The sequence below is a fragment of the Chelonoidis abingdonii genome, chromosome 11 (assembly GCF_003597395.2).
Source record: "Chelonoidis abingdonii isolate Lonesome George chromosome 11, CheloAbing_2.0, whole genome shotgun sequence".
Classification (NCBI taxonomy): Eukaryota; Metazoa; Chordata; order Testudines; family Testudinidae; genus Chelonoidis; species Chelonoidis abingdonii.
This window is the reverse complement of record NC_133779.1, coordinates 54908370-54935594: the sequence shown is the minus strand read 5'-3', so window position 1 is coordinate 54935594 and position 27225 is coordinate 54908370. Positions and strand designations below refer to the sequence as shown.

At 50.3% G+C, this 27225-nt stretch overlaps 1 protein-coding gene and 1 pseudogene across 1 annotated transcript; both read left to right on the top strand.

The window, feature by feature from the left end:
- Positions 1–5619: 5619 nt before the first annotated feature.
- Positions 5620–20121, top strand: LOC116824285 (serum amyloid P-component-like). Its single transcript, XM_075071136.1, has 5 exons — positions 5620–5931; positions 10225–10297; positions 11134–11224; positions 12969–13138; positions 16955–20121. The coding sequence occupies exons 4-5, from the start codon at positions 13132–13134 to the stop codon at positions 17554–17556; spliced, it is 609 nt and encodes a 202-aa protein (XP_074927237.1). The 5' UTR covers positions 5620–5931; positions 10225–10297; positions 11134–11224; positions 12969–13131; the 3' UTR covers positions 17557–20121.
- Positions 20122–24453: 4332 nt separating this feature from the next.
- On the top strand, positions 24454–27001 carry LOC142047462 (uncharacterized; annotated as a pseudogene).
- Positions 27002–27225: the final 224 nt, after the last annotated feature.

Sequence of the window (27225 nt, the reverse complement as noted above, 5' to 3'; positions counted from 1 at the left end):
AGAGCAGACACTCACCAGCTCTTCCATTGACCAGCCACTGATGTCACAGGGCTGTCTGCAGCAGCTATATTTATAACATCTCACCCCCGACCCCACCTCTGCCAGCTCTGTTTGGCTCAGCAACACAAGAAGGTGAGTAAATGGGGAGTGACCTGCCAGGTGATTTACCTATAGTGAAAACATCCTACACAGCTTCAGAAACAAATACAAAGCCTGTCTGGTAACTACCACACCCTCAGACATTTGCCTGGGAGCACGTAGTTAGTAATAGATAAGGATTATATCACCTGTGGTTAGCAAGCAGGTGTGCCACTAGGCCAACCCCCTCTGCCTGCCCATCCAGACCTACCATGGCACCATCAGGTCTTCATTCTCCAGCTCATGAATGGTGTCCTGATCAGCGCAGGGCAGAGAGAAGGAGTGAGATCCCCTTTTATTTTCATCTTAAATCTTTATTGAAATTGTCTCAGACCAAAACTGGTACCTGTGAAATATTGTAAAAAGCTTTTCAGCCCAGGGCAATGCCCAGGATTGTTCAGACAAGGTCTCCCCTATTTCATTCCTTCCACTTGGATGTAAAAAATCCAGCAGGGATATAGCTGGACTATACAAAACTTAACAATGTTCAAGACGGGCCAAAGCCCTGATGATTAGCAATGTTTGGAGGAAGGACACCTGCGCTCTTCTATTGCTCTGACAGTTGTTGTCAAGACTAAGGACGCTTACTTCTGAAGAGAACATCCACACAGGGGCTTACAGAGCTCTAACTTACATGTATTAATTTCACACCTTTGCTGTCACACCGTGATGAAAAGCCCTTAATAAGGGAGGGGAATAAGGGATATTGAGGAGGGAGCCTCTGTTAATTCCTTATGTTTAAAATGTTTTAACTGGTTTTCCATGACACCCACACAAAGACGGGGGGGAGGGGCTGTTGGTGAAGGAGTGGTGTTAGCCATGCAAACAATCAGTATCACAATTTTCAAGCCATGAAAATAATGGTTCATTTAGCATCATAGTCAACAGTATAGTCTGCGTCCTCAGTGCTAAGAAAACATGGGTTTTACCAGAGGAGTAATTAACATGCATTAGCCATCCCACTGTAAAAACATAGTTGTCTCAATGCACTTTAGTTTCACCAAAAGGCAAAACTAGATGCTCCCACTCCCCCTCTCAACAAATGTAAAGGAGTAATAAGATCACTGATTTTTAAAAAGCCTTGGATTTTGACAGGACTGAACAATCGTAAAATCATAGGACTGGAAGGGACCTCAAGAGATCATCTAGTCCAACCCCCTGCTCAAAGCAAGACCAACACCAACTCAATCATCTCCGCCAGAGCTTTGTCAAACCAGACCTTAAAAACCTCTAAGGAAGGAGATTCCACCACCTCCCTAGGTAACCTATTCCAGTGCTTCACCACCCTCCTAGTGAAATAGTTTTTCCTAATATCCAATCTAGACCTCGCCCACTGCAACTTGATACCATTGCTTCTTGTTCTGTCATCTGCTACCACTGAGAACAGCCGAGCACCATCCTCTTTGGAACTTCCTTTCAGGTAGTTGAAGGCTGCTATCAAATCTCCCCTCACTCTTCTCTTCTGCAGACTAAATAAGCCCAGTTCTCTCAGCATCTCCTCATAAGTCAGGTGCCCCAGTCCCCTGGTCATTTTCGTTGCCCTCCACTGGACTCTCTCCAATTGGTCCACATCCTTTCTATAATGGGGGCCCCAAAACTGGACACAGAAATCCAGATGTGGCCTCCCAAGTGCCGAATAGAGGGGAATAATCACTTCCCTTGATCTGCTGGCAACGCTCCTACTAATGCAGCCCAATATGCCTTTGGCCTTCTTGGCCACTAGGGCACACTGCTGACTCATATCCAGCTTCTCATCCACTGTAATCCCCAGGTCCTTTTCTGCAGAACTGCCGCTTAGCCAGTTGGTCCCCAGCCTGTAGTAGTGCCTGGGATTCTTACATCCTAAGTGCAGGACTCTGCACTTGTCCTTGCTGGAACTCAGATTTTTTTTGGCCCAGTCCTCCAATTTGTCTAGGTCCCTCTGTATCCTATCCCTACCCTCCAGCATATCTACTTCTCTCCCCAGCTTAGTGTCATCTGTTAACTTACTATCCATCCCATCATCCAGATCCTTAATGAAGATGTTGAACAAAACCAGCCCCAGGATCGACTCCTGGGGCACTCCACTTGATACTGGCTGCCAGTTAGACATCAAGCCGTTGATCACTATCCGTTGAACCCGAGGATCTAGCCAGCTTTCTATCCACCTTGTAGACCATTCATCCAGTCCATAGTTCTTTAACTTGCTGGCAAGAATACTGTGGGAGACTGTATGAAAAGCTTTGCTAAAGTCAAGGTATATCATGTCCACCGCTTTCCCCATATCCACAGAGTCAGTTATTTCATCACAGAAGGCAATCAAGTTGGTCAGGCATGACTTGCCCTTAGTGAATCCATGTTGACTATTCCTGATCACCTTCCCCTTCTCCAAGTGCTTCAAAATGGATTCCTTGAGGACCTGCTTCATGATTTTTCCAGGGACTGAGGTGAGGATGTCTGTAGTTCCCTGGATTCTCCTTCTTCCCTTTTTTAAAGATGGGCACTACAGTAGCCTTTTTTCCTATCATCCAAGACCTTCCCTGATCTCAGGGCCGGTTCCAGGTACCTGTCGAGCAAGCTCGTGCTTGGGGCGGCAGATTCTAAGGGGCAGCATTCCATCCAATCCTAGGGTGGCATGGCCACCTTTTGGGGGGGGGGGGTTCGCTGCTCTGGCCGCCGTGCACCCTGGTGTTTTTGTTTGTTTATTTGTTTTTCTTTTGTTTCACCGATGACTTTCAGTGCACCACTGTAGGGGGCAGCAGCGTGGAGGAGGGGAGCTCCTTTCTGGGAGCGGGCTGCGTGCTCCGTCTGCCCCAGCCGGTGCCAGGTCTGTAGCAAGCCCGGCAGCTCGCATATTTCTTCCCGCAGACCGACAACTTTCAATTCACGTGCAGGCGGGAGTGGCTCGGAGCCTTCCTGGCAGGCGGCGCGTGGGAGGGCCGAGTGGCGAGCGCCATGGCTGAAGGAAGCCCTGGCTACCCCTCTTCTCTCTCTCTCCCCACCTCACTCCCTTCCCCCTGCTAGCCAGGGCATGCACTCTACTGCCCAGGGCATGTCTACAGAGCAGGGAATCCCGCTAGCCAGAGTGCAGCTGCCGCCCACCCAGAGGCTCACCAGCATGGCCGGGGGAGGCAGCCACTAGCTGCCAAGTAAGTGGCACCAAAAGTTTGCACCCTGTTGTTTTTTTTCTGGTTCACCACTCTGGCCTCCCTGTACCCTGGTTGTGGTTTTGTTTGATTGTTTGTTGTTTTTTTTTGCTTGGGGGAGCAAAAAAGCCAGAGCAAGCCCTGCCTGATTGTCATGAGTTTTCAAAGATAATTGCCAGTGGCATCAGCCAACTCCTTCAGCACCCTCAGATGCAGCGCATCCGGCTCCATGGACTTGTGCATGTCCAACTTTTCTAAATAGTCCTTAACCTGTTCTTTCACTGCTGAGGGCTGCTCACCTCCTCCCCATACTGTGTTGCCTAGTGCAGTAGTCTGAGAGCTGACTTTCTCTGTGAAGACTGAGGCAAAAAAAGCATTGAGTACTTCATCCTTTTCCACATCATCTGTCACTAGGTCGCCTCCCCCATTCAGTAAGGGGCCCACACTTTCCCTGACCTTCTTCTTGTTGCTAACATACTTGTAGGAACCCTTCTTGTTACCTTTCACATCCTTTGCTAGCTGCAACTCCAGTTGTGCTTTGGCCTTCCTGATTTCTCTCCTCCCTAGTCATCTGTCCAAATTTCCACTTCTTGTAAGCTTCCTTTTTGCGTTAAAGCTCATCAGAGATTTCACTGTTAAGTCAAGCTGGTTGCCTGCCATATTTGGTATTCTTTCTGCACATCAGGATGGTTTGTTCCTGCGCCCTCAATAAGGCTTCTTTAAAATACAGCCAGCTCTCCTGGACTCTTTTCCCCTTCATATTAGCTTCCCAGGAGATCCTGTCTATCAGTTCCCTGAGGGAGTCAAAATCTGCTTTTCTGAGGTTCAGGGTCTGTATTCTGCTGCTCTCCTTTCTTCCTTGTGTCAGGATCCTGATTTTGACCATCTCATGGTCACTGCTGCCCAGGTTACCACCCACTTCTATTCCTCCTATCAATTCTTCCCTGTTTGTGAGCAGCAGGTCAAGAGGAGCATGGCCCCTAGTTGGTTCCTCCGGCACTTGCACCAGGAAGTTGTCACCAACGCTCTCCAAAAACTTCCTGGATTGTCTGCACTGCTGTGTTGCTTTCCTGGCAGATGTCAGACAATAAACTTATTCAAATGAAGAACATCGCTGAAAGGTATCATAACAAAATATATAGCCAGCATAAAAGGCTATGAAATTAAAATATGCAATTAGAAGTATAAACAATTTGGCCGAAAAATCAACATCTATATATCTAGCAAGTGCAGTAACAGAAGAGTAAAATTTGTGTGACTGTGATTGTATGATTAATGGGGGGTTACTTACAGAAATAAGGATTTTTAATACATTTTCAGTTCCAAAGAGGATGGGGGCAGGAATCACATTACTGGAAGTCCAAAACAGAATGGAATGTTACAGGTCTGTACAACCATTTTAGGTGTGTGGATTCATTGGGCAAGGTCACAGCAGAAGTGGGAAGCTAGTGCACCCTAAAGGCTCGGAAAGAAAAAGGCAGATTAAAAGAACACAAAAGGTCTGTATTTATTTATTTTAATTTCATGACTTTTGGGGGCTTAATTCATGATTTTTTAATTGTTGCAGTTATCAATCTACCTTGGGGTTGTATAACTATATTTAGTAAAAATTACAGTAGAAATTTGCCTTTGAGGAGGATTTTACGCGGTGCCCTTAGGGCCAGATTTTTAAGTTATTTAGGTGACTAGTGGGATTTAACCTTAAAAATCTGGCTTGTGGTGAATATTTGGGAACCAAGTTCTACACAGAGGTGGGGATGTGAAAAAAACACAGGTGCTGGATACAGAGGCAAAATTCCAGTTGACAAAGGCAGTCTCCACTGGCAGATCAAAGGAAACTGAAGACGTTTTGACACCAATGCAGGACATCAGTCAGCCTTCAAGTCAGATGCTTCCAAAAATAAACTTGTGTGCAGAAAAAGAAGAAAAACCCAACAATTTAGAATTAAAACCTTATATTGCAGTACCACTAGGAAGTGCTACACTAGAAACATTGAGAGGTGGCTGTTGAAGCTACTAGCAACTTAGTATCTTCAATGATTATCTGTTATTAAGTGTATGCAGCAGGACCTCCATCTGCTCAGCCTTAAGGGAAAGGAATGATGAGCTGCTAAGAGTAATAACAGTAACTTTTCCCACAATAAATACTATAAAGAAGTGACAGCCCCTCTAAAGTGAGTCAGAGGACAAGGCGTCTCCTGTGCCGCAATGGGAACAGCCCCTAAAACAAAGCTGGGAACTACGGGGACACTTGGTGCAGACAAGTGCAAATACTGCCCATTATACTGCTTTGGGTGGTGTCTGTGAAAGTGGTTCACTGGATCCAGTTGCCTTTGTCAGCACAGTCAGAATCGGTCAGGGAGGAGCTGCCTCTGCCTGGCCTAGCACAGCCCTGGGAACTGGGGTCTGAGCTGCACCATCTTGGCAGCGGGGGATCTGCCCCCCCTTTCCCATGTTCCCCTGCCACCACCTGGGGCAGTGAATCACCGACGTTGAACCCCACCCCTACTCCCACCACAGCTGCTGGACCCCAGCCCCTCCACAGACTCCGCTCCCACCCGCCCGCAGTAGGAGCACCTCCCCTGGGCAGAGAGCAGCAGAGCGCGGCACTTCAGCGGATGTTCCTGAGCACCTTGGGAGTGGGACACTGCGTCGGGTGCCTGGTTTGGTGAGTGGGGCGATGGCAGGGCGCTGCCGGGTGTGGAGATCTTGTGGTGAGCTCGAGGTGGGACAGCCTGGCCAGGTCCCTGCAGCAGGAGCGAGACCTCTGGGAGCCGGAGCACCGTGCTGCCCGTCAGGCTGCAGCCCTGAAGCTAACAGGCAGGGGACAGGCGATCTCAGGGGGAGAGGACAATAGGAGATGCTGGGGGAAACAGGCAATGCCAGGCTGTGCTGGGCGAGTGGGCTATATGGCCAGCACAGGGCACAGCAGAGGTAGCTTGCGGAGACACTCACGGCTTCCCAGGGGCCCCAGGGGCTGCAGACCCACAAACCAAGCTCGCTGGGGAGCGAGGGAGGAGCGTGCTTCAGGCACTATCTGCCAGAGTTTGGCTCGATCCCTGCTTTACTCACCCCCGTTTAAGGTCTGGCTGCTTTGGGCTCACTTCCCCTTCCTGAAGCGTGGAGGGGAAACAGGTGTTTCCGCCCAGGCACTGTGGTCTCAGCTTGACTGGGTTCCTGGGGCATAGCTGGAGGAAGGCTGGTTTGCAATCATATCTTCGGGCATGGGCCTAGCTACACTTTCAGATGTAGAGCGCTTTGAGTTAAACCAGACTTCGCAGAGTGCAGTAGGGAAAGCGCTGCAGTCTGTCCACACTGACAGCTGCCAGCACACTGGCGTGGCCACATTAGCAGCTCTTTCAAGGGCCACAGAGAGCAGTGCATTGTGGTAGCTATACCAGCATGCAAGTGGCTGCAATGTGCTTTTCAAATGGGGGGGTGGGGTGGAGTGTGACAGGGAGTGTGCTGTGTGCATGTGGGGGGAGAGAGAGTGGGTTTTGAGGGGGGCTGAGCGTGTGTCAGCATGCTGTCTTGTAAGTTCAAACAGCAGCAGACCTCCCCTTCTCCCCGTTCCCCGCACCTCTCTCTCTCACACATAGCATCCCAGTAATGGTTGCTTTGTCTTGGAGCAGATAAGCAGCCGGCTGTCAAATGGAGCTTTCAAAGGGCATGTCCAAAACAATGACAAGAGTGGCCACTTGACTTAAGGGGATTATGGGACATTTCCGGAGGTTGATCAGAGCGCAGTAATGCAAAACCTCATTCACACTGACACTGGGGCATTCCAGTGGGGGCGCATCAAACGTTATTCCACTTGCCGAGGTGGCATACCAGGAGCGCTCTCGCTGTGGAGTCAGAGCACTCTACGTGCCTTGCCAGTATGGATGGGTAGTGAGCTAGTGCACTCGGGGCTCCTTTAATGTGCGGTAACTCACAAGGGTAGCCAAGCCCTTCATCTCTGGGGCAATCAGACTCGATAAGCAGAAGCAAAAGTGCAAACCCCTCACTTGGTCTAGAGCCAGGGCCCAGCCTGTCCCCAGCCAAGGGCTGCTGCTGAGGCTGGTCCTACGCTCAGATGAGGGAGTGCTCTGAGACACATCTGGGAACCATCCTGTCTGCATTGCAGATTGGATCCATGCAGCCCCCGACACACTGTGGCCTGGCTTGTCCAGTGGGCATTAGTGCAGCTCTGGATTACAGCCGAGGTCCACAGGCCGGAGCAACACTGGGGGAGTCGGGGCTCAGCAGTGATGTACTGAGGACGGGCTGCGTTCTGCAAGGCTCTGGTTCTCCATGGGCTGCTGCACGGCTTGTGTGGATGCCAAAGCCCAGGTGCCTTCTTTCAGTCGTGGGAGTGCAGGGAGCACAGATGGCTGCTTTCCATCCTTCCTCAGCTGAGCTAGTGACCTCAGCACCCTCACAGCAAGACATTCTGGGACACAGTTCAGCATCTTGCCTGCTCCTGCACCTCCCCCACCCTCCCCTGAGCCCTGCCAGCTCTGGGTGCCCCCCTACCACCGCTAACTTTAGGGAGGAGGCAGCTGCTCTCTCTATCACTGAACAACACTGTTTTATTAGCCCATGGAAGCAGAACTCGCCCTGAGGTGCCACTGCCCAGCTGCTGCTCTGGCAAGTGTCTGCCTGGAGCCACCAAACGCAGCCACCCACCCTACATGCTTGGCTTTCTGCTGCCCGTGCAGTCTCCCAGTGAGGTGGGACTTGGCTCTGCTCCCACTGCTGTTTGCCATGCCCTGAGCTACACAGTTTCTGGGATTGTTCCCGAAGCCTGTCTCCAGGCCCTGAGGGCCTCAGGCACTGAGTGAAAGGCTACAAACGAGGATGTTGCCAGCAGAGTCTTCTCATGCTGCATAGCTAAGGTTAAGATTTTGGCACAGCCCTGGCCTTAGTCGAGTGTGTGAGTGGGGGAGCAGGGGGCAGGGCACAGCCCTGGCTGCAGTTGTGGGGGCTGGAGGTGGTGCATAGCCCAGGCCACAGCTGCAAGGGGTGGGGGTGGGGGGCGCAGCCCCAGCTCCAGCTGTTGGGTTATATCTACACTATATATAATGCAATATGTTATGGGCTGTTGAGGCCTAGTGTGAATGAAGTGTGTTTGACATGAGTATGTGAGTTACATGCTAGCAACTGAAGCGAGGCTTCAAGGTTTTAAGCAGTCAAGGACTGTTCTTGCAAAACAGCCTTGTTGTGTCCAGGGGAAACATACAAAATCAGCAGAAAAGGGAATAACATTGGTGGTATTGTATCCGTTACAGCTGCAGATAAAAACTAGGAGAAATGGAACGCAGCCTCCTGGGGCTGTTTGGATTATGGCAGCCTCCTGGGGCTGCTTTCTCTGTGTTGTGGGTGAAAGGCCTAGCGAATGGAGACAAAGAGCAGATGACGCGACGGACTGGTCTATAAATGCTTGCCTGACATATCCGAAATTTGGAGTCAGACATTAATCCAGAGCCCTGATTTTGAAGAGGTGTGCAGTGTCGGCTTGCCACGCCTTGAGATTGGACCGAACCTCAACTGACCATTGGGACTTTGTTCTGATCTTCAGACTCTGGTGCGGTATGTTTGGGGTATGAATGTGGAGTGAGTGATGTTTATATTGTAATCAGTAAAAGGTATTTAGAGTATTATAGACCAGCACTGTGTCCGGTATCTGCTCCCCAATCCTGTACAGAGGCCTCTAGTAAAAGCCTAACATAGCCACAGCTGCTGACAGTGGAAGCTGAAGTCACAGAGGTCTGATACGATCACGGAATCCATGACTAAATTGTGTCCTTACGCACAGCTCAGAGCAGGTGCAGGTGAGATGCTGGCCTGAGTGGGGTTGGGGAGCTGCCATCCTCCCCTAGTGCTGAGAGGAGTGCCCTGGTGACACCGTCCTTTCTGACAGAGCACCTGCTCCCCGGTGCACCTCAGGCTGGGGGGAGCGGGTGAGGGGGCCATGTCCCTAAGAACATAATATAAAAACAGCCATACTGGGTCAGACGAAAGGTCCATCTAGCCGAGTATCCTGTCCTATGACAGTGGCCAGTGCCAGGTGCCCCAGAGGGAATGAACAGAACAGGTAATCATCAAGTGATCCATCCAGTAGCTCATTCTCAGCTTGCCTGCCTCCCTCCCCATACTGGGGCAGCAACTTCTGCATCTGGAGTTTGGCATTGCCTGGGGGCAGGTTATAGACAGGGCAGGCAGAGCAATACAAAGTAGGGCGCTGTACTCAGGCTATATGTGATTGAAATATCATGTGTATGAAGGTCACACTCCTGCCTTGATCAGCCAAACATATGAGCTCATCAAAAACCTGTCTCAGGTGTGTCTGACAAGACCTATTCCCCCAAAAGCATGTGGACTGGCAGTAATTATACACCCATCTTCTAGTTCTTTACCGTTTGCGCCTGCCTCAGCCTCTTCAGAGTTTTGCCCTGGAACGATGACAGTCTAACCGACCTATAGTTTCTTGACTCACATCATTTATCATATTTAAATCTTGGCACGTTTCTTCTGCCAGTCGTCTGCAACTTCCCCCAGTGTTCCAAGAGTCCTTCAATATCAGCATTAATGCTCAGATACCTCCTCGGCCAATTATTTTAATACTCCTGGGTGTGAGTGATCTGCTCCTGTCGACTTAAAAATGTTTAACTTTAGTAGCTGCTGGGTAACACCCTCCTTAGTCACGGATGGGATAGAAGGCATGACTTGATCACTGTCAGAGATGGAAATGTCCCCCAGTCTCCTTTCAGTACAGAACAGAAATATTTCCTGAACACTTCCCTCTTTCCTCTGCCATGGCTGACAGGGTTGCCGCTGCTCTCTCGTAATGGAGCTGTCTGAACACTGGGATTTTATTTGTTCCCGATAGATTTAACAAATGCCTTGACTGTCCATAACATACTGGCTGCAGACTCTTGACATCTTCCCCTCTGATTTGTCCCTCTGGTTTATTCTGCAGGTGAAGAAAATGCAGAAGCTGCAGCTTTGGCTCCTCCTCCTTGCTAGCCTCTCAGGATCCGTGGCCCAGACAGGTAGGGGCAGAGCTGGCTGTGCCGGGGGAGGGGGACAAGCCCTGGCCATGATGCCCTCTGTACAGGGAGGACAGGGTTTGTGCTTCTGCAGGCAGAGAGCAGCCGAGTCCCTGGCACTGTGGAGAATGTGTGAGTCATGTTTTCCGACCACCCTCCCCACAGCTCCCAGACGAAGATGGGACTCCCAATAATGCCCTCGTCCAGGGCATAGCTTCTGCTGGACTCGGGGGACTGTGCAGTGCTAAGTCCCCTGGTGCTCAGCATTTAGCCCCATTGGATCTTGCCATCCACCTCGAGACAATGGGGCCTGATGTCAATTGAAGCGTTGGGGCTCAGCGCCTCTGAGGGCAAGGCCCCAGGACTCCCAGAAATAGCGACATGGAACCAGCGTGGGGCAGAGGAGGCATTGGGAAGACCTGCATTGCTGCACACGTCTGCTTGATGGCACTGCTCTGGTGCACACAGGGTGTGGCTGAGAGACATTTACGGAAGGGCCATAAGAATGTCATGACCAATCAGCTGTGCCCTGCCCCACCTGCCTGTAGGGGGTGTGCTGTGACAGCATGGGGAGATCAGGGGTGGAGGGCGCTGTGACAGTGCAGGAGGATTGGCGGCTCCATTCTGGCCGGCAAAAGGGGATTGTGGTGGGCACACTGCGGCCAGCACGTGGGCGTCAGCAGATGACACAGGGGCTCAGTGGGCAGCACAAGGGGTTGGCAGAAGTACTGTGGGCAGCCAGGGGCTTGCAGGGTCGTTCCTCAGTGCAGTCGCTGTTTACCCCAGCCCCTGCAAGGGAACAGGCTTGGTTCCATGTTCTTCCTTCTCCACGTTACCAGACAAGCCAGCAGCGAGGATCCAGCCGTGCCCTCCCTGCCCCAGCCCAGGCAGAGAGCTACAGTTGCAGTGTGACGTCCCAGGGGATCTTGGGTAAGGAGCTCCCTTCCCCCTCACCTCTCCCCTTGGCTGCTCATGCGCTAGTGGACCCCTTCCCAAGCACCCCCACCCTGCGCCCAAGAGCTCGCCCCTCCCCCCATCGCGTCCACCCCACCCTGCACACAAAATGCTCGCCCTGCCCAAGGTACCCACCCCCACCCTGAACCCTTAGCGCTCACCCCTCCTCCTCCCATCGCCCCCATCCCCAACCTGTGCCCATAGCACTTGCCCCCTCTGCCTTCCATCACACCCATCCCCACCCTGCTCCCATAGTGCTCACCCCTCCTCCCATCGCGTCCACCCCACCCTGCACACAAAGTGCTCGCCCTGCCCATGGTGCCCACCCCCACCCTGCACCCATAGGGCTCACCCCTCCCACTCCCATTGCACCCATCTCCACCCTGACTCCTAGTGTCCAGTCTTCCTACTCTCATCACACCCACCCACCCATCATGCCCACCCCACTCTGTGCCCATAGCACTTGCCCCTCCCCCTCCCATAATGACTATCTCCACCCTGCACCCATAGCACTCACCCCTCCATCTATCATCACACTCACTCCCACCCTGTGCCTATAGCGCTCACCCCCCATCATACCTATCCCCACAGCACTCACCCCTCCACCTCTCATCACGATCACCCCCACCCCGTGCCCCTAGTGCCCAATCTTCCCCCTCCCATAATGCCTGCTCCACCCTGTGCCCATAGCACTCACCCCTCCCCCTCCCATCTCACCCACACCCACCCTGTGCCCATAGCGCTTGCCCCTCCCACTCCCATCGCACCCACTCCCACCCTGCACCCATAGGGCTTACCCTTCCCCCTCCCATTGCACCCACCCCCACCCTGCACACATAGCACTTGCCCCTCCCCCTCCCATCAAACCCACACCCACCTTGCGCCCATAGCACTCGCCCCTCCCCTTCCCATCACACCTACCCCCATCCTGCACCCATAGCGCTCGCCCCTCCCTTTCCCATCACACCCACCCTGCACCTGTAGCACTCACCTTCCCCCTCCTGCTGCATCCACCTCAACCCTGGGCCCATAGTGTTTGCCCCTCCCCCTCCCATCATGCCCACTCTGCACTCATCAGTAGGGCCCAGGACACAACATGGGTCATACCAGGATCATCCCCACAGAGAGGGAAATGCCAAACATTGCTGAGCCCTGTGCTATGCATGGAGCAGTGGGATCAGACCTGCTGGAGCACAAACCTTCCACCTCACACCCACAGAGAATCTTGCCCCAATGGGACGCTAGGTCCAGATCATAGACCAGCCAGTGCGGGACTAGCTGGGAGCCCCCCTGTGGCCACTTGCCTGCTCTCTGAGTTCTTGTCCTGAGCACGATTGCGCTGCCTTTCGGGACAAGCCCCACGTACCCCGCTCCCTAGCAGATCCAGGACCGGCTCTGCCCTGCCCTGCCTCGTGCCCACGTCATTGCAGAAGGGGTGGCACACGCTGCTAGATCTCACTGGTAGTGTTATACACAGCCTCTGCACTCGCCCCCTCCTGACATGAACGGCGAAAGAAAGTGCCTGGTGACAGAGGACCAGGCCTCTTGGCCCCGGCGCCCTTCACTGGCTGTCATGGAATGGCTGCAGCATTGCTGTGTGCTGATATCACCTGCCGGGGCCTGCCCCAGAGGCGCTGCAGTGGGGGTGCAGTCAGACCTGTCCCAGTGTGTGCCCCTCGGGAAAGCATTCCTTATCTGTCACTAACCCCCCTCTTCTTAGCCCCCTGGAGTTCCTGTGGACAAAGGACGGCAGCAATGTCCCCCTGCAGATAAACCCTGATCGCATCCTCACCCTCCCCCCCGTCGGCAAGAATGAAACGGGCACCTACATCTACACGGCCAACAGTGCCTGGGGCAGCTCCGTGGCCAAGTAAAGCCTGGAGATGATCGGTAGGTCTCTGCAGCCCTTGGCCCCAGTAAGGGCACATGGCAGCAGCCAGGGCACTGAGCTCCCTCCTGCCCCCACCCGAGGGGGCTTTCTCCAGCACCAGCATCCACTTTTGTGCCCTGTTTCCTGGTGGGCAAAGTGCCAATGTGGCCATATGCTGACGGGCCCTTTCAGTTAAAAGAGCCTGATTCGAATGCTGCTTCCCCAGGATCGTGCTGCCTGGGACTTGGGGAAGGTGGCCGTGGGGTCCATCTGTCCCCAGCCCCAGAGACAGAAGGGGGCTGTTCACTTCTCCACTTCCCCGCGATCAGCGGGGGCACAGTGTGTACCCACCACTCCCCTCTCCTGGAGGGGGCAGATCCTGCGCCCGAGCCCACCATGCCCTTTTGGTGAGTGGGGTCTGCAGCCGGTGTCAGGAGAGGGGACAGGGTCAGGCTCTTGGTGCAGATGGAGGGGCCTCAGGATGGTGTAGAGGAGAATCTCGCATGGACAGAGCTGATCTCACTGTTTAAATCAATAGGGCTTCCCCAAGGGTTAACGCTTCTCCCCCCCCCACATCCCCATCTCTCTGGGGGAGCTGAATGCCTGCCCCTGTGTTGTACTTTGCCTGCTTTCCCAATGAGTTGCCCCACCCCTCAAAACTCACAGTTCAGGGGTCCGGGGTACAGCGTAGAGCTGGGAAGGCCTTTGGAGACTATAAATGTGACCAGGAGCCTCTCCGGACCCTGCTGTGTGCGCCTCACTCCTCAGCTGCCATAAGAGAGGGTCCCTAGGCAGGGCAAGGGAGACGCAGGCACCCGATGATGCCTGGGGAGGAGGTGGGCATCAGGGCCAATGCAGAGCACCCAGGATGAGAAAGGTCCCCAGCCCACTCCCGCTCTCGTTGCTTGGACACAGTGGCTGGGCGGGGAATAGATGTGCAATAAAATATAAAAATCTACAGAGAATCTAGACAACTGAGTTTCTCCAACTGTATTGCAATAAATAGGACAATATACAATCAATGACAAAAAATATTGAGTCACATGAACATAGTCTGAAAAGTGTTTAAAACATCCTCTCTAGGCACAATTATCCCCTGGCCTGAGCACCTGAAATGGGACATGGAGAGGAGTAAGATGCCCACAGTGTGTCCCAGTACAGGCTTACCTGGATCTTGGGCCCTGACTTCCCCCCAGACCAGACAGGCTACCATAGAGAGAAAGGTCTGATTATTGAGAGTAGCCATGGCTCTGCCCCTCCAACACTTTGGCCACAATAGATGAGCTTGTGATGAAGTATTGTCATTTAATGCTGGTATAGGCCAGCAGCAAATTATCATCCCCACTGTAGCAAGGGCGAAACATGGAGGGAATTTTCCGTGTTCCTGGGGCAGAGCTCAGCTGCACATCACCCCACACAAGCCCTAAATATGCAAATGAGCTGCAGCAAATCTTTAAGAATGCTCAGAAATAATAACGAATAAATTTGGAATTTTTGTCAATAGGGGCTAGTCCATGCTCCCCTCGCTTCTATATCAATCTAAGCAGTTATTCATCTGCCTCAAACTGGATCCAGTTAAAAGGGAAAAAAATAAATAGGGAAAATATACATGTGCTCCTTGGAGGTTCACAAAACTCTCCAGTGTAGAATATTCAAACATACTATGCCCTGTTTGTGCTTCTACCACTCTCTGCCTGCTCCCCATCCACCTGCATGGGAATGCACCAGGCATGCAGCCCCTGCTTGCACCACCTACCTTAGGGTTAAGGGCAGGCTGAGAGGGCCACTGGGGGAAAAGTCTTACCCCTCCTTCCATCCCTATGAGGCCATGATCTGTTCCATGAGATGTTACACTTGTCACTGAATTACAGAAGGGATCAATTGTGTGGCTCTTCATGTTGTGAACATTTACACAAGTAGTCTCACTGAAACTAATGGGATTACTCACCTGAGTAAATGCACACACCAAAAGAGGTTCATAACTGGACCCAACCCAGTGGGATAGCTCATGGAGTAAGACACTGACATGAGCATGAGTAAGCGTGACAGACTAGGTCCTAAGTTTGCAGGGCTCTGATATTCATCCGTGCAGAAACCTGGTTTGGTTTCTGGTTGACAATAACTTCATGTGCACATCTGCGCATTTCAGAAACAAGTATTCCTCAAGCACACATCTTGCCTAGTGTAGCATGGCGTGAGGATACTTACAAGTGAGAAATAAATCAGTGGTTGTAGAGGAGGCTGGTTTATGGGGAAGAATAGCTCAGTGGTTTGAGCAGGGACGGCTCTACTGTTTTTGCCACCCCAAGCAGCGTGCGAATTGCCGCCGCGGACAATGGGGGAAGTCCGTGTGCCGTGTGCTTGGGATGCTGGTGCCTGGAGCCGGCCCTGGGTTTGAGTATTGGCCTACTAAACCCAGAGTTATGAGTTCAATCCTTGAGGGGGCCATTTGGGGCAAAAATGTGTCAGGGACAGTACTTAGTCCTACTGTGAAGGCAGGGGACTGGACTTGATGACCTTTCAAGGTCCCTTCCAGTTCTATATTTAAAAAAATAGGGGATGGTTTCAGTGAAGGCAACAGCCCCTGACCCAAAGTGCCCCATCTGGGTTCACATTCTGAATATCCCTGCAGCTGTTACCTCCTCCCCCTGCCCACCCTGGGCCTGTCCACAGGCTGCCTGGGGCCCACATGCAGCCCTGGCCCTCTCCCTGCCCACCCTGGGAGTGTCCGCATGCTGCCTGGGGGTGAGATATGGGGCTAGCTGTAGGGCCCAGGTTGACCTGTCCCATCTGGCACCCATGGCCACTCGCTCGAAGGTGCAGAGGAAAGTGTCAGGGTCATCATCAGGGCCCATTTTACAAAGGCCCAACCCCATAGTGCAGGTACCATCTCTGCCCAGGGCAACTCACTAGTTTCTGCAGAAGTAGTTGCGGCAACCCCACCTGCTCCTTAATAAATCCTGTAAAGTTCTCCCCTGCTTGGCCTGCCAGGCGAATTGAGCCTGTCTCTCCATCTGGTGGGATTGCTGGAAGGCCTGCAGCACCTTCTGCATCTCTTCCTACTGCTAAGCCAGCCACTGCAGGGTTCCCTCCATCTCCAGGTTGCCAAACTGCAGCTCTGGCACAAAAGGATCTCGGACTAGTTCCCACATGTCATGAGGTGCACGCCCGGCCCCTCTTCTTCTGGGGCTGGTTGCCCTCCCAAATAAGTCCAGGGAGACTTCAACTCTGTGCAACATCCGTATCCTTTATTCTTTAAGCATTTTCTCACCACCTGTGTCCAACTATATACAATCCTTACAGGTGTCTCGCCCAGCGCAGGCTGGGTCAGTAACCAGCTAGAGGATTCCACCTCCCTCTCTGACTGACCTGCTCCTTCTGGCTCCTTCCCAGCCTCTGTAGCTCCTGCCGATCAGGCTGGCAGGTGTTGTCAATCATCAGGCAGACATAAGGCTTTTCAACCAGCCCCAATCTTTCCCCCTTAATTGGGCTGGCGTGGCAGGGACTGATGAGGTGTGCTTGCAGCAGCACCCTGCCACAGCTGGGAGAGCAGGGTGTGGGAGGCGGGTGAGGGCAGTAGCAGAACTGGGTATGGCCCAGGGCTGGGATAGCAGGGCAGGGCAAATTGGGGCATTGGCAGAGCTGGGTACAGCCCAGGGCTGGGATAGCAGGAAGAGGGGGAATCAGGGGCATTGGTAGAGCTGGGTCAGCCCCAGGGCTGGGATAGTGAGGTGGGGGGGAGATTTAGGGGTCTCAGGGGTTAACTAGGAAGAGTAGTACCAATCGGGTCCCTTACCCTGACAAAGAAACACATACCCCCATCTCCCTTCTCACAGACCTCTTCCGTAATGTGTTTGTTTTCCCAAGAGCATCCAACGACTCCTATGTTATCCTGAAGCTGAAGCCAGAGCAGCCACTGCAGAGTTTTACCATTTGTCTGAGATCCTACACTGACCTGCCCCGGCCGTACGCCCTCTTCTCTTATGCCACCAAGGCCTATGACAATGAGATCCTGCTCTTCAAACCCAGGCCTGGGGAGTACAGACTATACGTGGGAGGGGAATTTGTGACCTTCAGAGTCCCAGAGACCCGTATGGAGTGGGAGCATGTCTGTGCCAGCTGGGAATCGGCCACAGGCATAGCTGAGTTCTGGATGAATAGGAAGCCCTTACCCAGGAAGGGTCTGCGGAAAGGCTATTCCATCAGTGCTGAGGCTGTGATCATCCTGGGGCAGGAGCAGGACTCCTTCGGGGGCGGGTTTGAACTCCCAGAGTCTTTTGTAGGGGAAATCACAGATGTGTATATGTGGGACCATGTCCTCTATAACATGGAGTCTATAATGTGGGGTGGGTACTTTTCCCACTACATCTTTGGCTGGAATAATTTGCACTATGAATTAGTAGGTGATGTGTTGCTGAAACACAAACTGTTATTCTGATCCTGTGAGCACAGGCTGCATTCAGTAGCAGTGCAGCCCCAGCGCAAAGCCATGGAGCTCCAGCTCCTGCTGTCACTTTCAGAGAGTGACGCGCCCCCAGGGTGTGCTCTCTGCAGCCATAAACCAGACATGCCAAACCCATGGAAAAAACGCAGAAATTAGGTTTGGTTTTGGCTTAATTGGCTTGTGAGTTGCTTATTGGCTAGTTTTGGCTTGTAGCTTGTTATAGCTTGTGGCTTCTTTTTTTTTGATCGGCTCCTGGCAAGCAGGGGCAAGGGAGGAAGAGTCAGGGGTGCACAGCGAGCCCACCACAGTCCCAGACTGCACGCCGGGGGGATCTAGTCACATAGAGTGTTGGGGTTCTTAGGGACTGGCCTTGTTTTGAAATGGGATTAGCTTGATTTTTGGCTTATTGTGAAAGTTGGGTGCTTATTTACTGTGTGAAAGTTGGCAACTGTGCCATAAACCCTGGCGAGTCTAGCACAAAGGAGAATGTGATCTCCAGCCCCTGGAGTATGTGCCGTACTGGGTCGCACACACTGGGCCAAAGCACAGAGCTGAGAGAGGCTGGGAGGTGCTGTCTAGGCCTCCCACTTTGGGTTCCAGCACTAGATGCATCTCAGTCAGCTTTCCAGTGCTTGGTCCAGTCTGCTCATAAATGTGCCTGGCATTAGGGCTGGTGCGGCTCTCTGTGAGCTTCCCTGTTCGCCACAGATCTCACGGGCAGGATGGGATCCTGACATGCACTCAGCACCATGTGCCTGGGTTCCTCCCACTAATCTGGTGAATTCTGGCCTGCAGAGCTGTGCCTTTCACCGCTGGGTTAAGCCCTTGGCACAGGCAGACTCAAATCCCATTGGCTTTTCATGCAGGCAGATGGCATTGCAAACTCCTGCCCATTCCCTCAGTGTATCAGCATTGCCCCTTGCCAGACAGTGCCCTCCCCTTGAAAAGCTTGGCTCCTGATTAGCTCATGCTCCCCACCCCCACGGTTGACTGTACATCTCCATTTTCCTACAGCCAGCTTAGCTATAACCCTACCTGTTGCATTTTTTCTCTAGGCTCCCACCCCTCCCACTCACCTCTTTTTGTCTGTGATTTTCTCACACAGGCATTCTCCTCACTCTCTGCCAGGTCACTTAGATCTTAAGAGGCTCTGAAATGAGACCAGAAGGTGCCATCCCCTCCTGCTCTCTTTCCGTTACCCTCTAGCGTTTCCCACTGTTTATGGTCCTGATTTGTATCGGCTAAGGAGCTGTTTAATTGCAGTGTAGACATTCCAGCTTTGGCTGCAGCCTGAATGCTGGGACCCTCCCACCTCCCAGGACCTTCCTACACCCCAATTAAACAGCTCTTTGCTTGACCCCACCAGCCGGAGTCAGCTGACATGGGCCAGCCAGGCTGTCTAATTGCAGTGTAGACCGACTCTGAATGAGAGCAGCACAGAACCCACCAACAGGTCACAGCCATTCCCATTCAGCCAGCCCATGCTGGTGCAGCAGAGCATGGTGGCTGGGGAACCATTTGCCCATGGGCATGGTAGCTCCGCTGGATGCCCAGTGGTCCTGCCCCCATTCCATGAGGGAGCTGGCGGGGGTGACACATCTACACCCTCAACCACCAAATCATTATAACATTTTCATGGTTAAGGTCTCCAAGCTGATCCAAGCCTGGGCCCACTCAAGGTTCTTAGCTCTTTGCTCAGCTTGGGTCCAGGCCATGGGTGGAGCTCAAGGCTGTCAGCAGCAGGGGTCCTAGTTTTCTGTGATAAAAAAACAAACTTCTCTGATAAAAACTATAAAAATGTGCATTTTTCCTCAATTAAAATGAAAGGCTGAACTTTAGTTTCCATAGGCACCATACCTACAGGTATCAGTTGAACACAATGGTGTACTGATATGCAGTAGAAGCCTGTTTATCCAAGCCTGCCCTATCCAGCTCTCCATACTAACCAATCCACCAGTCTCCTAAGGCTGACAGCCCAAGTGCCAGCTGCATGAGACACCGACAGCCTGAGCCCCCCATCTTAAAATAAAGGATTGAAAGCTCTTTGCCAGTTCTCCTGATTATCCCAATTTTTGATTATCCGATCTGGCCCCGGTCCCATTTAGATCAGATAAATAGGTTTTAGCTGTTAATTTAAAATGAATTCAAAAATCAACGACAAGAAGTGAGTGGTTGTGCTCATTGAATAAATGGCACCGGCACTTTCTGTAAAATTTAATTAATTGTTAATAATAGGTTTTAATTTTTTCACAGAATGTAAAAACTAAAGATTCTGTGTAAGAATGCAAATTCCACATTTTTCCACAGCAAACATATTTCTAGGCTTCCTGGTCATCAGGAGTTCAGTCCTGGTTTCTCAGCCTCCTGTTTTTGCACTCTGGATGTGAGATAGAGGAGATGCTTAGGGAACTGGGCTTATTTAGTCTGAAGAAGAGAAGAGGGAGGGGGGATTTGATAGCAGCCTTCAACTACCTGAAGGGGGGTTCCAAAGAGGATGGAGCTCAGCTGTTCTCAGTGGTGGCAAATGACAGAACAAGGAGGAATGGTCTCAAGTTGCAGTGGGGGGTCTAGGTTAGATATTAGAAAACACTATTTCACTAGGAGGGTGATGAAGCACTGGAATGGGGTAACTAGGGAGGTGATAGGATCTCCATCCTTAGAGGTTTTTAAGACCAGGCTTGACAAGGTCCTGGCTGGAATGATTTAATTGGGGTTGGTCCTTCTTTGGGGCTAGATGACCTCCTGAGGTCTCTGTCATAGCTTCCTACTCAGATTTGAACCTTAGCGTTCATAACCTGAGAAGCTAGCATGAACCCTCTAAGCTTTTACCAGCTTAGATCTGATATCGCTGCCACCAGCCAATTTCCAGTGTTTGGCTCACTCTGGTCTCCCCAAAACCTTCCCTGGGGACCTCAGATCAGATGCCTGAGTCTACAACAAAGGGAAATAAACCATTCCCCCACTCTCTCCCCTCCAATATTTCCTCTCTGGCTAACCTGAGAGGTTACTGATGCAAACCTTTACAAACAATACCAGAAACTGTTCCTCTTTCCACAAAGAGACGAACCCAAAGACAAGGAAACAGAAAAAGATCTCCCTTCTCTTCCCCTTAGTTCTTCCCGCCCTGGACACTAGGAGAGTTAACCAGAAAAGCAGTCTTTCCCCCCACTGGTTTCCTTCTCCCACCAATTTCCGGTGGGTCAAATAGAAAAAAAATCAACAGTCTTTAAAAAGCAAATTTTAATAAAAAAAAGAAAGAAAGAAAGAATAGAATATACAGTTCTGCTTATCTAGAGTTAAATACAGGGTTTTCAACTTATAGAAAAATGAATAAACAATAGAAAAGGGATAAACAGCCTTACCAAACAATACAATTTAAAGTACTATATGCCAAATAACTAACAGACTCCCAGCAGATACACAGATGCAATAACTTTGCTAGCTTTGTACTTACAAAACTGGGAAACAGAAGATAGAAGACTAGAAAATAGATCCTCTCATAGCTGAGAGAGCACAGAACAGATGAGACCCAAGACAAGAAACACCCCAAATTCCTCCTTAAAAAACCTTTTGAAAAAATCCGGTTTCCTGATTGGTCCTCTTGTCAGGTGTTTGGTTCCCTTTGTTAACCCTTTACAGGTAAAAGAAACATTAACCCTTAGCTATCTGTTTATGACAGTCTCTTCCAACTCTAATCTATGATTCTATGAAATGCAGCATATTCCACTCCATGGTATAAACACACTTATGTATGTTTTGATATGAGAATTCTCCATCCTATTGCAGCATATAACACTGTTATATTATGTTTTGCTTGCAACATGTAACCCCAGATTACCCACGTGACATCAAGTAAATAAAAATGGTTTGGGAAACAATGTCATTTGCTGGCAAGATCTGCTCTGCACTGCTCATGGACTGGGGGACAAGTAGGAAAGGCTCTATAGTGTTCTTCAACGTATAGTTCTGACAGGTGTCCATACTCCCTTTTTAAATGTATGTCCCACCCCCAGCCTCATTTTCAGATATGTACGCTTTCGGTGCAGGGGCCATTTTGACATTTTAAAAAATTATTTATGGGGAGCATTGGCACTATTTGCACATGGATTTTTTTCACATTTAGGGTCATTTTAAGGTTAGAAGTTTAGAAGTTAGAAGAATTTAGAGAAACTTTAGAGAAACTGTTATGCCTTTTGAACTAAAGGCATTAAATATTAGTAATAACTATTTTGGGGAAAGAACAAATTTTATGCATTTAGGTTATTTTGAAATAAAGTCTCAATGACCATTTTTTTTTAGAGAAAAATAATTGCATTTTTTAAATAAAGGTATAAAATATTAGTAATAGAACATGCATTTTAGAGGAAAATAAGGTAGGGGGGTTAACGTCACAAAGTGAGAGAAGCTGTCTTAAATAAAAAAAATCCAAGTCTGTGTTTTCTTACAGATACTTAAGTCTTAGAATAAGACAGGTCAGAAAGGGAGGTTGGGAGTTTTGGAGGTGTAACCTCCTTACTTCAGGCTGCTAAAAACGTGATAAAACCCTGACCAGAAAGCAGATTGCAGCTTGGCTTATGGAGCAAGATGGCAAGACTCAAGTTTAAAAGAAATAGAACAGTTGTGTTTGATATGGATGCGCAGTGGCAGGCTGGCCCCGACTCTTTACCGCAAAGACAGCTGTAAATATATTTTAACAGTCATCGACATTTTGTCTGGGTGATATCCCTAAAAAATAAAACCAGGGGAAATGTGGCAACAGCATTTAAAGCTATTTTCAGCCAAGATCAGGTGCCTCAAAAATTACAAGTATCAGAAGGGTAGCCGTGTTAGTGTGGATTTGTAAAAAGCAACAGAGAGTCCTGTGACACCTTTGAGACTAACAGGTAATCTCAAAAATTACAGACAAATAGAAATGAGATGTTGCTTTACCGGAGATTCACTATTGTCACTTGTGGAACATGATTTCTTATGATTTACCATTTGTGGTGGCATCAAAGAAATATCAGGGTTAGAAAGGACCTCAGGAGGTCATCTAGTCCAACCCCCTGCTCAAAGGGGGACCAATCCCCAGATAGATTTTTGACCCAGATCTCTAAATGGCCCCCTCAAGGATTGAATTTACAACTCTGGGTTTAGTAGGCCAGTGCTCAAACCACTGAGCTATCCCTCCCTCCTATGTAGACATGGGCTATTATTCAAGCATTTGACATTTAGTAGAAAATATCAGCGACACTATTAACAGCAATGCCAACCCCAGGAAACTGGCGGTCGGTGTCATTTATGATGCAATGACAAGACAGGTTCGGTTAGAAGCATCAGTGCAAACGGTGAAAAGCTGTTTGTTTGTTTTTTCCATACGGGGGCATTGGAGACAATATGAGGAGCAATCCTGAAACAGAAATGCAAGATAGTCCGACACCCCACAGATGTTACCTAGGGTGGGGGAGGTTCATTCTTTATATGTGTAGACACAGATATAGTGGAACATCGATTAGCAGGGGACTACCATGTGCCTCCATTGCACTATGTTCCCATCTGCAGCAGCAACAACGAGTTGATCACTCTCACGTATGACAAACGCCATTATGTCCCCATGAGCAAACAGCACATCGGAACCATCGTTATTGAAATAAAGATGGACCACAATAAACACATTTCATTTCCTTTTGGGAGGGGATCATTAAACTTCATCTGCGCCTCAGGAATGTTGAAGGATTGTGATTATAACAATATTATGGGGACCCCTCTCTGTATAGGAACTACAAGACCCAAGCGGGTTATGTCCTACAAGGATGTCAAGGATTACCCTTTATGTACAGGGCTGGTTTATGGGGGATTTGCGCAGTCATTTTAGAAAAGCGGTTCCAATTTTTAGAAAGCATCTAGAAATGATTAAGCCCCACATGAAAACAGCCACTAAAAATATAACCAAAGCTGTAGTGAGCCGTATGTGTAACACCACTATGAGAAAAGTAGACACACACATGAAAGAGGAAGGTGCTGGTGTAGTGGTGATTAGGAGAAAAGACGCAGCAGCCTGCCATCCATTTACAGGCCCTCTTGGATCCATTAAAAGAAAAGCTGTCGGAACATACCACAGCCATAAACGTACAAGACTCCCTCGGCAGAGGAAGCGAAGCATCGCCCATGGTAAAAGGGATACAGTATAAAACACAAAATGGCTTTTATTGATTGAGGGTCTGAAGAATGTGTCAAATCAGAGCTGAAGCTGTTTCAAGAAGCTCCCACCCAAGCAAGCCTTGAGAATAGCTTTGATGTGGAAGTGCCGCCTTTGGGTGTTTTAATAGTGACTGCCCTTTTAGAATTTTTTTATTTCGAAACACAGGGATCATTACTTAGATTCAACAACACCTTGCTGTTGTGTGCTGCAAGGTTGTGAAAGAAGATGGTGCAGACTTCTCCGACGATGCCAGGGTCATCTTAACAAATTACCCCATTGGCACCCTTTTTAACCAGCTGGATGTCACTTTAGATGAGCAAATTATTAGCCAGAACAACAGTTAGTACCCTTAGGCCTGGTCTACACTATGAGTTTAGGTTGAATTTAGCAGCATTAAATTGAATTAACCCTGCACCCATCCACATAACGAAGCCATTTTTGTCGACATAAAGAGCTCTTAAAATTGATGTCTGTACTCCTCCCCAACGAGGGGAGTAGCACTGAAATCGACATTGCCAGTTCAAATTAGAGTTAGTGTGGACACAATTCAATGACATTGGCCTCTGGAAGCTATCCTACAGTGCACCATTGTGACCGCTTTGGACAGCAATCTGAAGTCAGATGCACTGGCCAGATAGACAGGAAAAGCCCCTCAAACTTTTGAATTTTCCTGTTTGCCCAGCGTGGAGCACTGATCAGCACAGGTGACCATGCAGAGCTCGTCAGCACAGGTGACCACGCAGTTGCAGAATTTCAAAAGAGCTCCAGCATGGACCATGCAAGAGGTACTGGATCTGATTGCTGTATGGGGAGACGAATCCGTACTATCAGAACTCCATTCCAAAAGACGGAATGCCAAAACATTTGAAAAAATCTCCAAGGTCATGATGGACAGAGGCTACAACAGGGACTCAGCATAGTGCCATGTGAAACTTAAGTAACTGAGACAAGGGTACCAGAAAGCCAAAGAATCAAATGGACAAATGTCTGCGGCTCTGGGACAGAGCCGCAGACATGCCACTTCTACGCTGAGCTGCAGGCAATTCGGGGGGGTGGGCACCACCACTACCCCACCCCTGTCTGTGAACTCCAATGATGGGGTACTCTCAGATATGCCTGAGGATTTTGCGGATGGGGAAGATGAGGAGGACGAGGTTGAGGAGAGCACACAGTACACCATTCTCCCCGACAGCCAGGATCTTTTTCTCACCCTGACTGTACTCTCCCAACCCTCCCAAGCCGGTATTCTGGACCATGAAGCCATAGAAGAGACCTCTGGTGAGTGTACCTTTGTATATATAAAACATGGTATAAAAGCAAGCATTTTTTAATGATTAATTTGCCCTGAGGACTTGAGATGTATTCATGGCCAATACAGCTACTGGAAAAGTCTGTTTACATGTCTGGGGATGAAGCGGGAATCCTCTAGGGACATCTCCATGAAGCTCTTCTGGAGGTACTCTAAAAGCCTTTGCAGAAGGTTTCTGGGGAGAGCAGCCTTATTCTGTGCTCCATGGTAGGACACTTTACCTCGTCACGCTAGTAGCAAGTAATCTGGTATCATTGCATGACAAAGCCTGGCAGCGCATAGTCCCAGTGTTTGCTGGCATTCAAGCAACATCCATTCTTTATCTCCTCAGGAGAGTGACATTGTTCATGGTAACCTGGTTGAAATACGGGAATTTAATTAAGGGAACATTCATAAGTGGCCGTTCCTATTGGGCTGTTTGCCTGTGGCTGAAAAGAAATCCTCCCCGCACTTAGCCAAGTGGTGGTGGGCGGGGGGCCATTGGCATTGAGATGTTCGCTTTTGGCTAGCAGGGATCTTCCCTGATACCAGCCACACAGTTGGGGAGGGGTTAAAGTGATCATCACAGAGAAAAGGATGGGGGCGGGCTTCACGCTGAGCTGTTCGTATTTGACTAGCAGGGATCTTCCCTGATACCAGCCAGGCACTGTGGTTGGGGGAGGGTTAAAGCGGTCATCCCAGAGAAAAGTATGGGGGGCGGGGTAGTTTGGTTTCTGCTGCTGCACTTTAACAAGAAAACTGCAGCCCTAAATGGACAACTCAACAGGCTTTGCTTGGTATGGGAAAGGAGGGCGCTGCTGTTATGAAGGTTGCAGAAGCTGAAAGACTATGACTTACCATGGCCGCCTGCAAGCCGAATTCTGTTGCCCGGCTTGTTTGATCTCTAACACCAAAGCTGCAGTCACTCAAAATAAGATGCAAAAATTGACCTTGTACTGAAATCACATGTGCTATGTACAGGACTGGTGCTAGGATTTCTCACGCCCTAGGCGCACGGCCATTTCGCTGCCCCCCGCGCTGATCCTGCGGCTCCGGTGGAGCTGCCGCAGTCATTCCTGCGGAGGGTCCTTTGGTCCGTGGCTCTGATGGAGCTGCCGCAGGCATGCCTGCGGGAGGTCCATCGGAGCCGCACGAGCAGCCAACCGCCCGCAGACATGACTGTGGCAGCTCCACCGGAGCCACAGACCAGCGGACCCTCCGCAGGCATGCCTGCGGCAGGTCAACTGGAGCTACCTGCCGCCCCCCCGGCAAAATGCCGCCCCCCGAATAATCCTGGAGCTCTAGGCGATTGCCTAGACTGCCTAAATGGTAGCGCCCGCCCTGGCTATGTAATGTGAATAGTGTTGGTCACCGTGAAAGAGTATACCCACTGTTCTGTAAAATGTATCTTTTTAAATACTTCCCTCCCTTTTTTTCCTCCCACAGCTGCAAATGTTTCAAGCCTCCCTCTTCCGTCCCAAAGGCTATCTCAGATAAGGCAGCGAAAAAAACGCACATACAATGAAATGTTCTCTGAGCTCATGCAGGCATCCCGCACTGAAAGAGCTCAGCAGAAAGTGTGGAGGAACACAATAGCACAGGACAGGAAAGCGGCCAGTGAACGTGAGGAGAGGTGGCTGCAGGAAGATCAGAGGAGACAGGATGCAAAGCTGGGGCTACTGCGGGAACAAACGGACACGATCCAGCGTCTGGTGGAGGTTCAGGAATGTCAGCTGGAGAGAATGCCGCTGCAGCCCCTGTTTAACTGCCCTTTCTCCTCCCCAAGTTCCGTAGCCTCCTCCTCACCCAGACCCCCAAGAACAGAGTGGGGGAGGCTCCAGGCACCCAACACTGCACCCCAGTGGACAGAAGGCTGTATTCAACAAGTACTGAAATGGCCTTTTCCTCCCCTCCTTCCACACCCCACCCGGGCTATCTTGTGAGTTATCTCCCTATTTTTATAATCAATTAATAAAGAATACATGGATTTTAAACAATAGTGACTTTATTTGCAAGCTGTGATTGAAGTGGGGAGGGCAGTTGGCTTACAGGGAATTAGAGTCAACCAAGGGGGTGGGTTTTCATCAAGGAGAAACAAATAGAACTGTCACACGGTACCCTGGACAGTCATGAAACTGGTTTTCAAAAGCTTCTCTGACGTGCAGCGCTTCCTAATGTGCTCTTCTAATTGCCC